We start from the raw sequence: 18515 nt of genomic DNA on the forward strand, positions 1-18515 counted from the left end.
CCTTGTGGTGGAAAGGTAAAGAATGTAGGAGAGCAATGTCCAGATACCGGATGGGCCGGCGGCAGCTGATTAGACCTGTTGAATGGGAATCCTATAGTAGACCCTGAGTAGGATACAAGTAAATGAGATTACGCTTGGTGATCCACTCTCCACTTCGTACATTTCAGTCCAGTTTTCAAAAGATGTGATCTTTGAGTGGCAGTGATACCAGAATAATAATATTTTTTATGCTTGGCTACTATCACTGTCACGGGTGTGTCTGGACCTTCAGGTGCTGTAACTGGGACCAGGAGCAGAAGGGCTCGTCAATCACCCAGACGTTAATGGACGCTGTCCCTTTAAGGGCTTGATTGAGGTTTTTTTTTTTCTGTTTCCTTGCCAGGTTGGAGGAGCCTTTCCTCCAGCTTGTAATTAAGGGCCTTTATAACCTGGGGCCTCTCATTCCTCCAGTGCGGGTTATATTCTTCACTTGGAGAAGTTGCTTGCTCAGGAGTGCATGTGGCTTCAGACTACTGTTGCTGTATATTCTAAAGATTCCCTTTCAAGATAAGTTGTTGTTTTTCCTTTTTCCCCTTTGCTGGTTATTTTTGGTTTTTTTTTGTTCCCCTGATTGGTGGGTGGTGAGATTTAGTCCTAGGGTCTGGCTAGGAGACAAGGGCACGTTGGCGGGCCACACCTCCTAACCCTTATAGGTACCTGTGGTTTGAGGGCAAGCGGAGGGCCTCCCAGTGTCAGCGCAGGAGCCCCTGGCTCCCCCCCTCCTCTTTGTGTTTCAGCTTCCCTTATTCCCAGGAATCCACTTGCTGGGTGTCTCTCCCCACACCCAGCGTGACAATCACACACTAAGAAAACATTTTTTTAATTTTTTTTTTTTAGCATTGCCATATTTTGAAAACTACAGTCATCACCAAAAGTGTTGTCACGCTTGAACTTGTTCCAGAAAATGAACTATTTCTCCCAGAAAATTAGAGGAATTACATGTTTTATTATACACATGTTAATTTCCTTTGTGTGTATTGGAATAAAAAAAAAAATGGAAGAAAAAAAAAACGGCAAATTGGACATAATTTCTCCCCCAAAAAATGGGCATGACAAAATTGTTGGCACCTCTCCAAAAAAATTCTGGGTAAACAACTTTGTTTTAGGCGTCTGATATTTGCTCAAATTCACTTGAGGCAAGTAATAGGTGTGGGCAATATGAAAACCATACCTAAAACCAGATAAAAAGGGGAGAAGTTGCATCTTTGCATTGTGTGTTCCACACTAAGCATGGAGAACAGAAAGAAGAGAACTGTCTGAGACATCTCCAGAGATCTTGATGTTCCTGTGTTGATGGTGCGCAACATAATCAAGAAGTTTACAACCCATGGCACTGTAGCTAATCTCCCTGGATATGGACGGCAGAGAAAAAGTGATGAAAGGTTACAACAGAGGATGGTACGGATGGTGGATAAGTTGCCCTAATCAAGTTCCTAAGAAAATCAAGCCATCCATGCTCATGGGGCATCCTTGTCAGTCCGAACTATCCGTTCACATCACATTTGGAATAAATAAAACACTATGGATGAGACCCAGGAGGACCCCACTGCTGACACAGAGACATAAAAAAAGCTAGACTACAGTTTGCCAAAATGTGTGTATAACAAAACATGTGAAGCTGCAATTATTTTGGAAGGATGGAACAATTTCAAAAGTGCCAACACTTTCGGCAATGACTGTATACATATTACAAACACAAAATAAAAAAAAGTTAGGAGGCTCAAAAAATGGTGACAATCAAAATTTTGTATCACCGCATTTGTACTGAGCTGAGGAATCATGTCGCCATGTCATTTTACATATTGTCTAACTACCTAGAGTCCTTGGTGGTTACTAAACGCAGCATTTTAGGGGGTAAAAGCCAGAAGAAAAACACAAAATGACCATATAGCCCAGGGGTGGGGAACCTTTTTTCTGTCGGGGGCCATTTGGAAATTTCTACCAACCTTCGGGGGCCGCACAAAATTATCAATGTTTAAATGACCCTGCTATATTGGGTGAAGCAATTAATAAACTGGGGGCATGGGGCTGGGGGCACAGACACCACACGCGGGGCTGGGGGCACAGACACCACACGCGGAGCTGGGGGCACAGACACCACACGCGGGGCTGGGGGCACAGACACCACACGCGGGGCTGGGGGCACAGACATCACTGAGAGGGAGGCACAGACATCACTGGGGGGGAGGCACAGACATCACTGGGGGGAGGCACAGACATCACTGGGGGGGAGGCACAGACATCACTGGGGGGGAGGCACAGACATCACTGGGGGGGAGGCACAGACATCACTGGGGGGGAGGCACAGACATCACTGGGGGGGGAGGCACAGACATCACTGGGGGGGAGGCACAGACATCACTGGGGGGGAGGCACAGACATCACTGGGGGGGAGGCACAGACATCACTGGGGGGAGGCACAGACATCACTGGGGGGGCTGCACACAGGACTGGGGGGGGCTGCACACAGGACTGGGGGGGGCAGCACACAGGACTGGGGGGGGCAGCACACAGGACTGGGGGGGGCAGCACACAGGACTGGGGGGGGGCAGCACACAGGACTGGGGGGGAAGCACCCAGGACTGGAGGGGGCTGCACACAGGACTGGGGGGGCTGCACACAGGACTGGGGGGGCTGCACACAGGACTGGGGGGGGGCTGCACACAGGACTGGGGGGGGCTGCACACAGGACTGGGGGGGGGCTGCACATAGGACTGGGGGGGCTGCACACAGGACTGGGGGGGCTGCACACAGGACTGGGGGGGCTGCACACAGGACTGTGGGGGGGCTGCACACAGGACTGGGGGGGGCTGCACACAGGACTGGGGGGGCTGCACACAGGACTGGGGGGTGCACACAGGACTGGGGGGGTGCACACAGGACTGGGGGGGTGCACACAGGACTGGGGGGGTGCACACAGGACTGGGGGGTGCACACAGGACTGGGGGGTGCTCACAGGACTGGGTGATGGGCTGCACATAGGATTGTGTGGGGGTGCACACAGGACATTGGGGGGCTGCACACAGGACTGGGGGAGGGGTGCACACAGGATTGGGGGGGTGCAAACAGGACTACTGGGTGATGGGCTGCACACAGGACATTGGGGGGCTGCACACAGGACTGGGGGAGGGGTGCACACAGGACATTGGGGGCCACACTGCGCTGAATTTCATGCAACTCTGGGGGAGAGGGTTTACAGAACTGGTGTGGGGAGGCACAAAGCATTGGGCAGGGCACATAGCAGCAGAGGGTCGGCGCTGGACTCACAGCAGCATTCATTGCATTCACATCACCGGAGTGTAGGAGCCGGGCACTGATCTCCGGAGGGCAGGGGGCGGACACACAAGGCTAGAAGCTGTGAGGCTGCTGTGGACCCGCCCACAATTGGCACTGGCCGACGGGAGAACACATTGCAGCACAAACAGCAATGTGTGGATTTAAAGGGCCGGCGGCAGCAAACTTTGGTGACAGCACGAGCACTGCCTCCCCCGGGAATCTGCCCGGGGGCCACATAAAAGGTAATGGCGGGCCGCATGCGGCCCGCGGGCCGGAGGTTCCCCACCCCTGATATAGCCTATAATAAAGTAAATAGTAGTAGTGCATGTAAAAAACATAGTATACTTGGTTAACACTATTTGATCAAAAAGCGTAAAAGCCACCGCACCGTAATAAGGGATGGTCCTACTCTATATTAAAAGCTTACCTTGCTGGGCACACCTTGAGGTGGGTTGGCTTTTACGCTTTTTGATCAAACAATGTTAACCAACTGCCGTATATTATTTACATATACTAGTACTATTTACTTTATCATAGGCTATATGCTCATTTTGTGTTTTATTCTTGGATTTTGACCGTGAAATGGCCACAGTGCGAACGTGCTCCTATTGCACATATATCAATTTATACTTCGTTTCATTTTTTTGTTTTCTTCTATGTTAAGGGGTAAAGTCGGGGATCAGAGTTCTCTCCAATCCCAATCATTATGGCAGGAGCCCGGCTGTCAGTCACGCTTATTTGTGTTTATGTCTCCATGTTCTGTATTCTGTTACCAAACACTAATGCAGGCGTCACACGGGACAATCTATTGTGCGATTGCATGAGCCATCGTACCCGCCCCCGTCGTTTGTGCGTCACGGGCAATTAGTTGCCCGTGTCGTACAAAGTCGGTAACCCCCCGTCACACGTAATTACCTCCCGGGCGACCTCGCTGTGGGCGGCGAACATCCACTTCCTGAAGGGGGAGGGACGTTCAGCGTCACAGCGACGTCACATGGCAGGCGGCCAATAGAAGCGTAGGGGGGCGGAGATGAGCGGGACGTAAACCTCCCGCCCACCTCCTTCCTTCCGCATTGCCTGTGGGACGCAGGTAAGCTGTGTTCATCGTTCCTGGGGTGTCACACGGAGCGATGTGTGCTGCCACGGGAACGATGAACAACCTGATGGACGATTTTTTAAAAGTGAGCGACGTGTCAACGATGAACGAGAAGGTGAGTATTTCTGCTCGTTCACCGCTGTCACACGCTACGATATATCAGACAATGCCGGATGTGCGTCACTACCGACGTGACCCCGACATATTGCCCGATATATCGTACCGTGTGACGCCCGCATTACATGAGTGTAATACTAGATGATGATTTCTTAGTCCCAAATTGGACAAATACTTTTTCTTCATCAAAACTGACAGCGGATGATGAAGAAATCGGCCGCAGTCACATGAGCTGTATATTATCATCCATATTATATATCCACAACCTGTGACATCACATATAACAGTATCACATTATTATCAATCAATATTCTCATGAAAATGTGACTATACATCTAAGAGCCTCACCGGGGCGGTGATCTGTAGGAATCTCCTCGTTACTCCGCTGATCGCGCCTCACATTTCTCTCTGGAGAATTAATATTGTTCAGATCTTTATCCGGAAGCAAAAGCTGCAAAACAAAATATTGTAAAAGTCCCCGGGAATAATGGAGATAAGATCCGGACATGTGAGGTCTGTGGTCAGCTGTGATCCTGCCGTCTCCACCGCTCTCATTACACAAGTATAAAACATCTAATACTGGAGGAGAAAACAAGACTGACCACAAGGAGGTCACAGCCGTCTACACCTCATAGGGGAGATCTCCATCTACCTGAGGATCCTGTGGAGGAGGAGGAGGAGCGGGACATCTCTCTGGGGTCGTCCTCGTACTGGAGAGACCTGCAGGAGACACAGACAGGACGGACATCATTATTACATACAGATAATTATAGGCCGGGTGTATTCAGTCCTGCCTATTACCTGGTGATGTGCGGGGCTGGGGCTCCTCCATCATCACCTCCTTGTACCGCTCCTTGTGTCCTTCTAGATACTCCCACTCCTCCATGGAGAATGAAATATGCACATTGCCTCTTCAGAGAGGAAGAGGACTTGAACTCCAGTAAAACCTATTGGAAGTAGCAATCCTAAAACTCAATATTGACCCTTTAACGAGCCATGCCATATAACTTTGGATATAAACCAAATCAGAATCTCAATTTGCAGGCACAGTGTTTTAGGGTATTGCCCCTTGTCAATGCAAAGTATGAGATCTGATTTGGCTAGGTGAGAGGCTGAGACTGGGATCTAAGGGGTAAGGTGTCTCCTTGTGGTGACTTACATGCTAGTATGAGGAGACTTAAACTTCTTGCATGTGTAACATACGTCACACCTTTGTACTAGGTGCAGGAGACAGTATTAGGCCCAGACATAGGTGCCGAGAGGTGGTGTGGCTTTTCTGCCGTGTTGTGCAGTTTACAGGTGTCAAGGTGCTTCTATCTTGTTCATGGCGCACCAAACCCATTCCAAGGGTACATCTGTATGAGGTAGGTAGCAATAAGGCAGACTGCACCTTGGTATGAACAGTTCAAGCACTTTACTGGATAACAGTCATGGTTCACATTTTCTGTTCTGGAGCATGTAGATGTAACAATGGATCTCCATACAGGCTTTGGTTGGTTGGCAACTGGACTGGTGCTATCTGGGCAAATTTTGGGATGAATCTCCAATAGTAACTGGCGAATCCCAGGAAACTCTTCTTTTCCTTGAATGTGGTAGGAGCAGGCCAGTCTCTTACTGCATCTATTTTATCTGGGTCTGGTTGAACTCTAGCAGCACTCACGATGTGACCTAAATATTTCACTTGGGCCTTCAGGAGGATTTTATCTTCAATCCATAATGGGCCATGGTCTGGAACACTTCAGCCAGATGTTGCACATGTTCCTCATATGTCCTGGATTACCTTATTACATCATCAAGGTATAGAACTGTTTCAAAATTTCGATGTCCAAAACACCTTTCCATCAGTCTCTGAAATGTCCCTGGGGCATTACACAGCCCAAATGGCATATAGTTGAATTTAAAGAGGTCCACTGGTGTTGTGAAGGCAGTTTTCTCTTTGTACTTAGAGGCAATAGGGACTTGCCAGTAGCAGCTAGTCATGTCGACGGTGGAGAAGTAGGCTGCAGACCCTAAAGCTGCAAGAGACTCCTCTATCCGATGCAAGGGATAGGAATCTTTATGCGTGATATTGTTTATTTTGCAATTGTCCACACAGAATCGTATGGTTCCTCCAGGTACATGGCATGAAGCACTGGCCTGTACCTTTCCTTGATGGGGAGATGGTCGCCCGTTTTGATGGTATACTGGATTACACTAGTTTGACCATAGTTAATGCGTTGTTGGCTGAAGGTTTGTGAGCACTGTTTCACTACTTCTAGTACTCCTTGTATCTGTTTGTCCGGAGTGGTATCATCGCCAACATTCAATGTGGTCCACCAGGGCAGTGAGGCAGGATCTTCATCTTCATACTGTGCTGAGGTTGATTGTTGTGATGACATATAAGAGTGTCGCGGGCGGGGAGGGGACGCTGCGCTCATCCACTGCTCGGGTCCGGCTGCTGCTGTTTCGCTCACTGCTCGTGCTCGGTGGCTCGAGCGGTGGGCCGGATCCCGGGGCCTCGAGCGGCGCTCCTCGCCCGTGAGTGAAAAGTGGAATGGTTTTGGGGATTTATTGTCCGTGACGCCACCCACGGTTGTGGTGAGGTTGTGACACCACCGCTGCTCTGGACGGGGATCCCGGGAGCGATGACAGGGAGCAGCTTGGATGTTGTTCTTCCCCTCCGTGGGTAGGGGGGTTGGTTGTTTCCCGGGGTCCGGTAAGGGAGGGATGGCAGGCGGGTTACGGGGCCTGGTGAGGTGCAGGGTCGCGGGGGCAGTGCGGTGCCGCACGGCACAGTGGTACTCACTCAGCCAATGATGAATGCAAAGTCTCCGGTAAAACAAATGGCTGGATGGACGGGTCTCACAGACGGCTGCGGTTGTTCTTCTCCCGGTAGGTTGGTGGTGACTGCCTTTCCCTGCACCTGTGTTAAGTTCTCGGTATTGATGGCTTCCCACCGGTAACCCGCTCCCTAGCTTGGATGGATGCTGAGGGAGCCCCTTTTGCCCGCAGGCTCTGGCCCTGGGAACTGTAGCCTTGGCGGTGACTGTGTTTCCCTTCACGGTTCTAGCTGTTGCCTTCAATCGGGTCTTGAGTGCTGGGAAACCCCGGAGGTTCCCTTCGCTAACGGATTTGACCGGTTTTACAGTGACTCCAAGCCTGGTCGGGGTCCGTAAGCCCTGCCGAATGGTGCTGGCTTCTCTTCGTTCCCCGATCCGGTACCGGCGGGCCACCGCCCGTCCCCGGTCCTTACGGTTCACGTCAATCAGCCTCTCCTGCAGACGGTCACCACCGTCTGCCAACCTTGCTGTATGTGCCCGGGCCACGCACCCGGACACGGTCAGTCTCCTCCACTGCCACTTCACTCCTCAACTCCTCAAACTCCAAACTGATCTGCCCTCCTTTTCCCACCTCCAGGACTGTGAACTCCTCGGTGGGTGGGGCCAACCGCCTGGCTCCACCCCCTGGTGTGGACAACAGCCCCTGGAGGGAGGCAACAAGGATTTTTATTTGACCTCGATGTGCCTAGCCGGGGTGTGGGGTGTGTTGTTGTAGTACCTGTGACGTCCTGGCTTGTCCAGGGCGCCACAAGAGGTTTCCAGGAGATCCTCTTGGTGGACATTATAACATTATACAGACTTGCTAGAGCATAATATTTCTTTAGGTCCACTGGTTGGTCCCTAGATTGATCAAACAAATGGGTACTTGTCCTCTGGACATGGTAACTAGGCTTCTTGTGATTAGGACAAGAAGCTCATCCTTCCACACAAGAGGCTCAACCAAGGCCTGGTAGTCTTGTCCCCGTACTCCCATGCAGGCTTTGCACCACATCAGAGTCTCTGTTCCAGGTTGTATCCGGACTGGTTAGACATCCTTGATCCGGGCACGGCATATTTCCCCTTTTCTGTTGGTAAACTTGAGCTTCCAGCACCTGTATGGTCTGATAGATAGCCTTTTGCGAGTCTTCGGGTACCTTGGGCAGGGCCCGTTGTAGGGCTTCCAGCTCTTCAATATAGCATTAGTGCCTAGAATCACAAGAAAGTTGTCATTTTCTGGGACTTGGATTACAACTACCCCTTGCCATGAGAGTTTGGTCTCTTCAATCTGAAGTGTGGGTTCCCAGTAACCGTGTATGGCTACTAATGTTCCATTGGTATCTGCGATGTGGAGCTAGGCCTTTGGAGGCTGTGTCAGCTGGGCACCTTTTCAACACTCTTCAAATGCCGTTTGCCGGATGGTGGTCACTTGAGACCCAGTGTCAATCAAGGCAGGGAAACTCACTCCATTAATGCTGACTTCAACTGTGGGGCGAGAGCCCACATACTATGGCATCCACGCTGGATCTACAGGACTTCAGGTCTCTCCTCCTGAGGTGTATCCCATTGTCTCAGGGGGTAACCGTTTAACTGCCAGCAATCCACTTCTCAGTGACCATGTCGATGGCAGAATTCACATTTTAGCCTTCAGGTTCTCTTGTACCTGGTATCTGAAGACCTCTATGGGGGTCAGCGTCTGTTCTCTCTTGGTCTTGGAGGTAGCCGTTCATGTTCTAATCTTGAAGGATCCCCTCTTCCCTGTCCACAGGGGTACTTCATTATCTCCAACTACCTCATCATATTTTCCAGGTTTTCGGCGAGATGAGAGACTTGACCAGCCAGTGCATCTTCATATTCTAATGGTGGCACCTGAGCTCTTTGCTCAGCAATATGATTTAAAGGAGGCAACTTTGTGGCAGGCTCATCTTCCTGGGTCTCAGACTGAGGTTTCTCCTCCAGAACCACTCTAGGCAATTCTTTGAATTTCAGGAAAGTGGTACCCGGATGCTGGACGGACAACATCTTTAGTTGACACTTCAAAGTCTTGTCCAACACATCTTCTATGAATTGTTCTCAAAGAATCTGACCTTTACCCTCAGCTTGTCGAGGGTCCACATGGATGATGGCACTCCAGGCTTCTTGAAGTGACAGGGAAAAGTCTCTGAAGGATTCTTGGGGTATTTTCCTCTTTCGAAAAATATGCATTTTCGACTCTGAAGCGGTCCTTGATTCAAAAGTGATCTTTAGTCTCTCCAAGATCTGATCTATAGTTTGGCATTCAGGCTGACGCTATGACTTGACCTCACGGAGTATTGGGTCAATTAAGATCTCCACTATCTGCTCCACAGTGACAGGGTACAGTTTGAAAGTAGCCTGCATTCTCTCTCTAAACTCTCTATGTGTGAGGTGCACTCTCATAGTGGGGAAGCCAGGGGGCCCCAAAGTAATATGGCATGGTCAGAGGCATGATACAACTAGCTATTGTGACAGCCGAGGGTGAACTAGCATTCATTGGAGTACTATGTAAACTTCTCCGTGGCTGCGGCACTTGGGCCACTGATGAGTCTTCTCGCTTCATGGTGTAGCTATTTTCACTGCAAGACATTGCACTCGATATTCTGCACCAGACTAGATGTGTCAAATTGAGCTAACTTGAAATTTTGGGAGGCGTTGCTATGGGCAACAACCAAGAAATGGGAGCGTGACCCCTTTAAGAGTTTCAACGGCAACTTGCTTTGGTAAAGTGGGCTATACCAGAGGGCAGATAAAGATTCAGGCAATCTCTCCCCCCTTGGTTTCCCCAGCGGTACGCACTCAGGCCTGTGCAGCACGATATTGCGAGCTGCAAAGATACAGTAAATGCAGTGGCGCATGCAGTGGCAGGTCATTATTCTCAGGCAAGGAAAGTTCTTCTAAGATCGGGTTAATTGAGCCCAAGGTGAACATAAGGCACAGAAGTAAACATCCTGGTTGTGATGCCAACATTTTAGATGTAACATACTTAACACCCGGGTGGTAGGTGCAGGAGGCACTATTAGGCCCAGACGTAAGTTCCGAGTGTGGTTTGGATTTTCTGCAGTGTTGTGTAGTTTGCGGTGTTGCGGTGCTCCTATATGGTTCCTGACCCTCCAAACCCACTCCCAGGGTACATCTGGTATGAAGTAAGTAGGTAGGAGTATAGGAAGACCACACCTTGGCATGAACAGTTCAAGCACTTTACTGGATCACACTGATGGTCCACATCTTCTGAAGCATTTAGCTGCGACACTGGATCTCCATACAGGCTTTGGATGGTTGACAACTGGACTGGTGCTCTGTAATAGAAAATCTATATCTGCGGTTTGGCTCTACTATGATGGCTCTGAAAATACTGCCTGGCACGTACAGGACATTGGCCGCCTTGTAACCTGCTCATCACCTCCAGCCCGGCTTGTCTCATTTGCCAACTGTCATCTCTCCCTGGTTACCACAGTGACCGGGTTATAGAGGATACTGATCAGACATCCTCCAATACAGTCCCTTGCCAACACTTATACCACCACCTGCTGGTCTCCAGTGGTATTACAGAGCAACAACTTACATTTAATTTGACAATGAGACCAGGCAATACATCAAATCATAAATTATTCTCCTATGAATGCACAAACGTCTGGCTCATTACACATGCTCCTATATCAATCAATATTTTGGAGGAAAAAATGAATATACATCTAAAATAGCCTCACCTGTAAGAATCTCCTCTTTACACCGTTGATCGCCCCTCACATTTATCTCTGGAGAATTAATATTGTTGAGAGGAGTGTGACATCTCTCTGGGGTCGTCCTCGTACTGGAGAGACCTGCAGGAGACATAGACAGGACGGACATCATTATTACATACAGATAATTATAGGCCGGGTGTATTCAGTCCTGTCTATTACCTGGTGATGTGCGGGGCTGGGGCTCCTCCATCATCACCTCCTTGTACCGGTCCTTGTGTCCTTCTAGATACTCCCACTCCTCCATGGAGAAATAGACGGTGACGTCCTGACACCTTATAGGAACCTGACAACACAATGATACCGTCATCACCCAGAATCCTCCAGTGCTGTCCTGTATAATGTCCCAGCATTCCCAGCAGTGTCACCTCTCCAGTCAGCAGCTCAAGCATCTTGTGGGTGAGTTCTAGGATCTTCTGGTGACTGAAGTCCTCATGTATCCGGGGGTGAGGTGGAGGCCCCGGGATTGGGCTCAGGGTTCCTCCCCGTCCTTCAGACACAGGGGCCTGACAGCGATCACTAGAGGTCTTCACTACTGTGTAATCCTGAGTGTGGAGACATTAATAATATCACTACAGACATTTCCAGAGTCCATCACCTCCCCGGTCATATCCTCTGTTATTCCCATAGATAATGATGTAATGTGATGACATCAGAGCCTCTCACCTCCCCGGTCATATCCTCTGTTATTCCCATAGATAATGATGTAATGTGGTGACATCAGAGCCTCTCACCTCCCCGGTCATATCCTCTGTTATTCCCATAGATAATGATGTAATGTGATGACATCAGAACCTCTCACCTCCCCGGTCATATCCTCTGTTATTCCCATAGATAATGATGTAATGTGATGACATCAGAGCCTCTCACCTCCCCGGTCATATCCTCTGTTACCCCCATAGATAATGATGTAATGTGATGACATCAGAGCCTCTCACCTCCCCGGTCATATCCTCTGTTATTCCCATAGATAATGATGTAATGTGATGACATCAGAACCTCTCACCTCCCTGGTCATATCCTCTGTTATCCCCATAGATAATGATGTAATGTGATGACATCAGAACCTCTCACCTCCCCGGTCATATCCTCTGTTATTCCCATAGATAATGATGTAATGTGATGACATCAGAACCTCTCACCTCCCCGGTCATATCCTCTGTTATCCCCATAGATAATGATGTAATGTGATGACATCAGAGCCTCTCACCTCCCCGGTCATATCCTCTGTTATCCCCATAGATAATGGTGTAATGTGATGACATCAGAACCTCTCACCTCCCCGGTCATATCCTCTGTTATTCCCATAGATAATGATGTAATGTGATGACATCAGAACCTCTCACCTCCCCGGTCATATCCTCTGTTATCCCCATAGATAATGATGTAATGTGATGACATCAGAACCTCTCACCTCCCCGGTCATATCCTCTGTTATCCCCATAGATAATGATGTAATGTGATGACATCAGAACCTCTCACCTCCCCGGTCATATCCTCTGTTATCCCCATAGATAATGATGTAATGTGATGACATCAGAGCCTCTCACCTCCCCGGTCATATCCTCTGTTATTCCCATAGATAATGATGTAATGTGATGACATCAGAACCTCTCACCTCTCCAGTAAGATGGAAGATTATCTCCAGGGTGAGGTTTATTATCCTCTCCACCATATTGTCTCTGTCCTTCTTCATAATCAAGAGATCAATCAGGAAGATTCTCGCAGAGATGTTATCAGCAAAGGTTTCTTGATTGTAGAAATCTGAATGGAAAAAAGATGCAATGATAAAAACAATGTACATGTCCTAGAAAACAATACAAAAAAAACAAAACAGATGCACCGGTACGTCTTGTCAATTATGCGGGCACAGGAGCAGTGCTCACGCGATCTCCGCTGGAAGATTGGTTTAGGTGATAGCCGAGCTATTGCTGTCACAGCCAGGGCTGGTGCCTGGCTGTTTAATCCCCTAAATGTTGCGATCAATAGCGATAGCAGCATTTAAAAGCCTAGGAAAGGGGGGAACACTCTTGCACCCGATCGGGACCCCCACAACGTGATCATTGGGTTCAGATTGTTGCCATGGCTACCCGTAGTCAAATGATGACCTGTGGGTTTCCCGGCTATGGTGGCCTGTTAGACCAGGCCAGGAGCATGGTCTAAGAAAAGTTCTGTCAGTGTCACACTGTGTCACGCCAACCTCCGGGGAATGAGGCGGCGAGCTCAGGGATAGCATCCCAGGGGTGAGGTGGACTTACTGGACCACAGGGGGGAAATCCAGATCTATCCTTTAGCAGAGGGGGAGGCTTGACTAAGTGCCCACCGTGACGCAGGACGCCAGGTGCCACTTCCAGGGCAGGCGACCGGGACTGTGGCAGCTGAGCGGGCCAGGGCGACAGCAGGACTGGGGGAACAGAAACTCAGAGCAAAGTCCTGAAAAGGCACGGGCAGGGTAAGCACCAGCAGACAAAGAACATCAGGCACAAAATACCAACATCAGGCACTGGTCCTCAGCTGGCACAGGTAATCAGGTGGCACCGGACATCAGGCACGGGTCATCGGCTAGTACAGGTCATCAGGTGGGACCGGACATCAGGTACGGGTCATCTGCTGAAACAGGTCATCAGGCAGCTCCGGTCATCGAACACGGAACATCAGAAAAGGTCAAGAGGTTCAGGAACTAGTGATGGGCAGTCCGGCTCTTTTTGGTGATCCGGTTCCCATGGCTCCGCTCAGCAAAAAGAGCCAGATCTTTCAGATCGTTCTTGGCTCCTTATTAAATAAGTGTTCACCCCAGGTGAACACATATTTAAGATTATAGTAACACCGCAAAACCCCCGCCCACTTACAAGTGACCAATTTGATTGTTGAGTAGGCAGAGTTTAGCCTCAGGTGGGTGGGGTTTCAGCGGTGAAAAGAGCCTTTTAGAGATTTTAGTGGCTCTCACTGGGGATCCGGTTCCTGTCAGTCACAGCAGGGAGCCGGATCTTTGTGTCGGATCGTTTGCGACCCACACATCACTATCAGGAACTCAGGCAAGAGCCGCAGCAGGGCGCTTCAGTCACAACGAATCTAAACCGCGGATGGATGGTGGGAGCACACCAGGCATGGACCTCAGCAAAGTCATGCCGGCACAGCAGGTACTTCCAGACTTCAGGTAACATACTAGCAGGATTTCATTCACAAGATACAGCAGGACTTCGGGTACATCACACGGCAGGATATCAGATAACACAGCAGGGCTACAGATACAGAACACACGGACCAGGCTGGAGTCCAGGGGGGATGCCGGTAACTGGATACGCTGGTCCCTGAATACACCGGGACAACGGTTAACTGGACTACAGACAGGATACCAGACTCAGACAGGTGACCAAACTCAGGGAGTATACCAGACTTCAGGAACAGAAGACCCCAGGCCTTCAGCAGAAACACAAACAGGTCAAACACTCATGGAAAACAATACAACACAATGCTCTGTCCCTTCTATCCGGGGAGAGGAGCCTTAAGTAGCTGGTGCCTCCCAGCAATAGGCTGGGGACACCTTAGCAAGGTGCGCACATCTCCCTATAAAAGATTAGGAAGTGTGTGCGCACATCCCCTAGGCTGGAAAGCAGGAAACCCCACACAACATGTGCAGTAGTGATGGGCAGTCCGGCTCTTTTTGGTGATCCGGTTCCTATGGCTCCGTTCACCAAAAAGAGCCGGATCTTTCAGATCGTTCTCGGCTCCTTATTAAATATGTGTTCACCCCAGGTGAACACATATTTAAGATTATAGAAACGCCGCCAAAGCCCCGCCCACCCGTGGCTAAGCCCCGCCCACTTACAAGCGGCCAATTAGATTGCTGAGTAGGTGGAGTTTAGCCGCGGGTGGGCGGGGTTTTCACTGCAAAAAGAGCCGTTTAGTGATTTCAGTAGCTCTCACTGGTGATCCGGCTCCTGTCGTTCACAGCAAAGAGCCGGATCTTTGTGTCGGATCGTTCGCGACCGACACATCATTAATGTGCAGAGCCTGCAGCCTAGGTGGAAGCAGAGCCAGAATTCACGTGGGCATCCACGGGAAAACAGAGCCGGGGACTGCAATTATTTGCGGATGGCAGAGAAGATGGAAGCAGATACACTATGCAAGGTGCAGAGGGGCACCGGCATACTGGGGAAGCCCGCGTTACACACTGACAGGTGTAAAGCATTGCTTGCTTGTGCATGGCAATGCATTATACCACTGTAACGTTGGCATCCATTTTGGAATCTAACACTGACATCCATTTTTCTGGTAGTGTTTTAAACACACAATGTTGAATTTCTGAAAGATATATTTCCTACACACACTTACCTTCAAGCTGTCATGAGTGTGTCATGGGTGATAGACAGTCCTGTGGTGTCCAGCTATAGAAGGTCACAGATTTGGCTAAACAAACTGCTCCTTGACCTTCTATTATTCCTACTTGGTTTTCATCCCTTTCCCTTTAGGACCCTGGGACATTGTTCAGCCTGTTAGCTGCTGTTCATCAGCACTTCCTTTGTGACTTTATATACCTTCACTTCCTATTGGTGCTGGTGATATTTGATACAGCTTTATCAAGTCTTCAGTGCAAGCAGGCAGCTTGCATACATCAGGAGAATCTTGGTGGTTGTTGCAGCTTCTCTCTCTGAGACAATTAGAGATACGTTGTTTGTGGATTTCCCTTGTTTGTTATCCCTGTGTGTTTTTTATCCCCTAGTGGGATTGACAAAGAGCTTATCCCATCTGCTCCATACCTAGAAAAGGCTCTGTGTATACGTGCGGGACCAGAGGTAGGCTTGGTCAAAGGTCACTATCTCCCCCTTCCCTAGACACAGGGTGTCCCTTCTCTTTCGCCATTCACTTGGTACTTCCCCGAACCTAGCGTGACATTATCACCAACTGCACATAAAAAAAAAAATAAAAATCTGGCACATGGATTTTTTTTTCCTCCCATGGACCCCGTTGCTGTTCAGGCTGAGCAGCTGCAGGGTCTGTCCCTGGAGGAAGCAGACCTTAGGTTAACTGTGCAGATGTATTCGCTAATGTTAGGGATTCTGAGGGCAGGCAGGTCCAGCCGAAGCCCAAAATTGCTCTCCCAGACAAGTTTGCAGGGGGTAAAGACACATTTTATGTATTTAAAGAAGCCGGTAAAATGTACTTTAGTCTCCGGCTTTACTCCTCTGGAGATGAGAAACACCGGGTGGAGATTGTGATCTCACTGCTGCAAGGGGATCCACAATCCTGGGCTTTCTCTTTGCCAAATGGCTTCGGTTGTCTCCGGTCGGTGGATGAATTTTTTGAGGCCTTGGGGCTCATATATTATGATCCTCACCTTGGCTGAGTCCAGGCTGCGTCGCCTCCAGCAGGGAGATCAGTCAGTGGAGACTTATTTTGGGAATTTAGTAGATGGGCATCTGACACTACATGGAATGACCCGGCTCTCAGACGCCAATTTTGTCAGGGCCTTTCAGAGAAATTGAAAGATGCCTTGATGACTTACAAGACTCCCGAGTCCTTGGATATACGTATGGACAGACACCTCCGAGATACACTGGTTAGACCACTCTCCCTGGAGACCCTCTCTCAGGACGGTACCCAGTTGTCGGGGGAGCGGGGAGGCGATCTGCGGGTGAACCATTACTCATGGGTTTGGAGGAGCCCATGCAGCTAGGGGGAGCCACTACTTCGCATGTTCCCACTAAAATCCACAAAGAAAGGAGGAGTTGGGTTTTTTTGTGGTAAAGAGGGTCATTTTATTGGAGTCTGTCCCTCAAATCCTAAGCAAAAAGGAACATCTGAGGCTCGGCTTACCCTTGGTGGTGTAGGTATGGACAATCACGGTGTGTTTTTCTTCCATATGTAATTCTCACTTTGTCCTGGCAGCAGAAGTGGTGCTAGAGAGCAGGACGGAGTAAATTTCTGTGTTTGTGGACAGTGGGGCAGGAGTAAGGATGATGGATGCTCTGTTTATCAGAACTCATGGGCTTACCTGTAGTATGTTAACTAACCCAAATCTCCATCTATGCCATTGACTTAGCACCACTTGCTCAGGGATGCGTGCTGTACTTGACTGGCATTGTCCAGAAAACCTGAAAGGGTTACAGCACTTTCAAGTATTTACAAGTTTTTATCGGAAATGTATTCAGAAATATTCGGTAATTGTAAAGCCTCTCAGTAACATGAGAAACAAAGGGGATGGACGTCTCCAAATGGTCGCACTCCGCCCAGCAGGCTTTTTCCACTTTAAAAATATATTTTTCCACAGCACCTATATGTGACGCCCTGGACTAGCCAGGTAGTCACAAACACAACATCACACACACACCCTCCCCTGGTTAGGCAACAACAGTCAAACAAAATCCTTGTTGACACCCTCCAGGCTTGATGTCCACACCAGGTGGGGCGGAGCCAGGCGGTTGGCCCCACCCACCGAGGAGTTCACAGGTCTGGAGGCGGGAAAAGTAGTCAGTTTAGTTTGAGCTTGGAGTGGAAAGTGACAGGAGGAAAAACTGTTTGGTGTTAGGAGCCCAGGCACGTACAGCAAGGTCGGCAGACGGTGGTGGCCGTCTGTAGGAGTGGTGCAGGTCAGCGGAACCGTAGGACCGGGGACGGGCGGTGGCCCGCCGGTACCGAGCCGGGGAGAAGATCTGTACCAAGCACAAAGGCAGGGCCATCAGACCCCGACCAGGCTAGGAGCCGCCAAAAAGGTCAAATCCGATAGTGACCGGGACCCCAGGGGTTCCCTCACACCCAAGACCCGACAGAAAGCAACCGTCCACACAGTGAGGATAAAAAGCCACCGCCTTAGGCTAGAAATCCAAGGGCCAGCGCCTGCGGGCAAAACGGGCTCCTTCGGTACATACACGCCGGGGAGCAGACTACCAGTGGGAAACCATCGGAGTCAATACATTCAAAGCGGTGCAGGGAAAGACAGCCACCATCAACCTGTCCGGGGAGAGCAAAGACACTGCAGCCGGCTGCGGGACCCGTCCATCCAGCCGTTTGGTTTACCAGAGACTCTGTGAATCTGTGCCTGAGTGAGTACAACAGTGCCATCCGGCACCGCGCCGCGCTGCCCCTGCAACCCTGCACCCTGGCCTTCCTGCCTCCCCGTACCACCACCGGGCCCCGGGATCACCAACCCCTACCCACGGAGGGGGAACCAACATCCTAGCTGCTCCCTGCCATCGCTCCTGGGATCCCCATCACCAGCAACGGTGGTGTCCATTATCACCACGACCCGTGGGTGGCGTCACGAACTATCTCCCCAAACAAACCATCCCTTTTCACTCGTGGGCGAGAAGCGCTGCTCGAGTCCCCGGGTCCGGCCCACCGCTCGAGCCACCGAGCAGCAGCCGAAGCCCCGGACCCGAGCGTAGCGAGCAGCGGCCCCTCCGCCCGCGACACTATACTCAGTCAGCCCGATGT

General features: G+C 50.1%; 2 protein-coding genes and 1 pseudogene across 2 annotated transcripts in view; all 3 read right to left on the reverse strand.

Moving 5' to 3' along the window:
* The window catches only part of LOC142257004 (uncharacterized), a 417356-nt pseudogene that overhangs the window by 299525 nt on the left and 99316 nt on the right, over nt 1-18515 (reverse strand).
* Nucleotides 1-18515, reverse strand: part of LOC142257052 (uncharacterized) — a 329863-nt gene that overhangs the window by 248605 nt on the left and 62743 nt on the right. The gene's annotated exons all lie outside the window — the stretch shown is intronic.
* The window catches only part of LOC142257313 (uncharacterized), a 56659-nt gene that overhangs the window by 35867 nt on the left and 2277 nt on the right, over nt 1-18515 (reverse strand). Inside the window, 7 exon segments of the mRNA XM_075329455.1 lie at nt 2-103; nt 4877-4979; nt 5181-5248; nt 11049-11162; nt 11244-11367; nt 11450-11626; nt 12700-12845. Coding sequence (XP_075185570.1) covers nt 2-103; nt 4877-4979; nt 5181-5248; nt 11049-11162; nt 11244-11367; nt 11450-11626; nt 12700-12845 — 834 coding nt within the window.

The sequence above is a fragment of the Anomaloglossus baeobatrachus genome, chromosome 1 (genome assembly GCF_048569485.1).
Source record: "Anomaloglossus baeobatrachus isolate aAnoBae1 chromosome 1, aAnoBae1.hap1, whole genome shotgun sequence".
Taxonomy (NCBI): Eukaryota; Metazoa; Chordata; class Amphibia; order Anura; family Aromobatidae; genus Anomaloglossus; species Anomaloglossus baeobatrachus.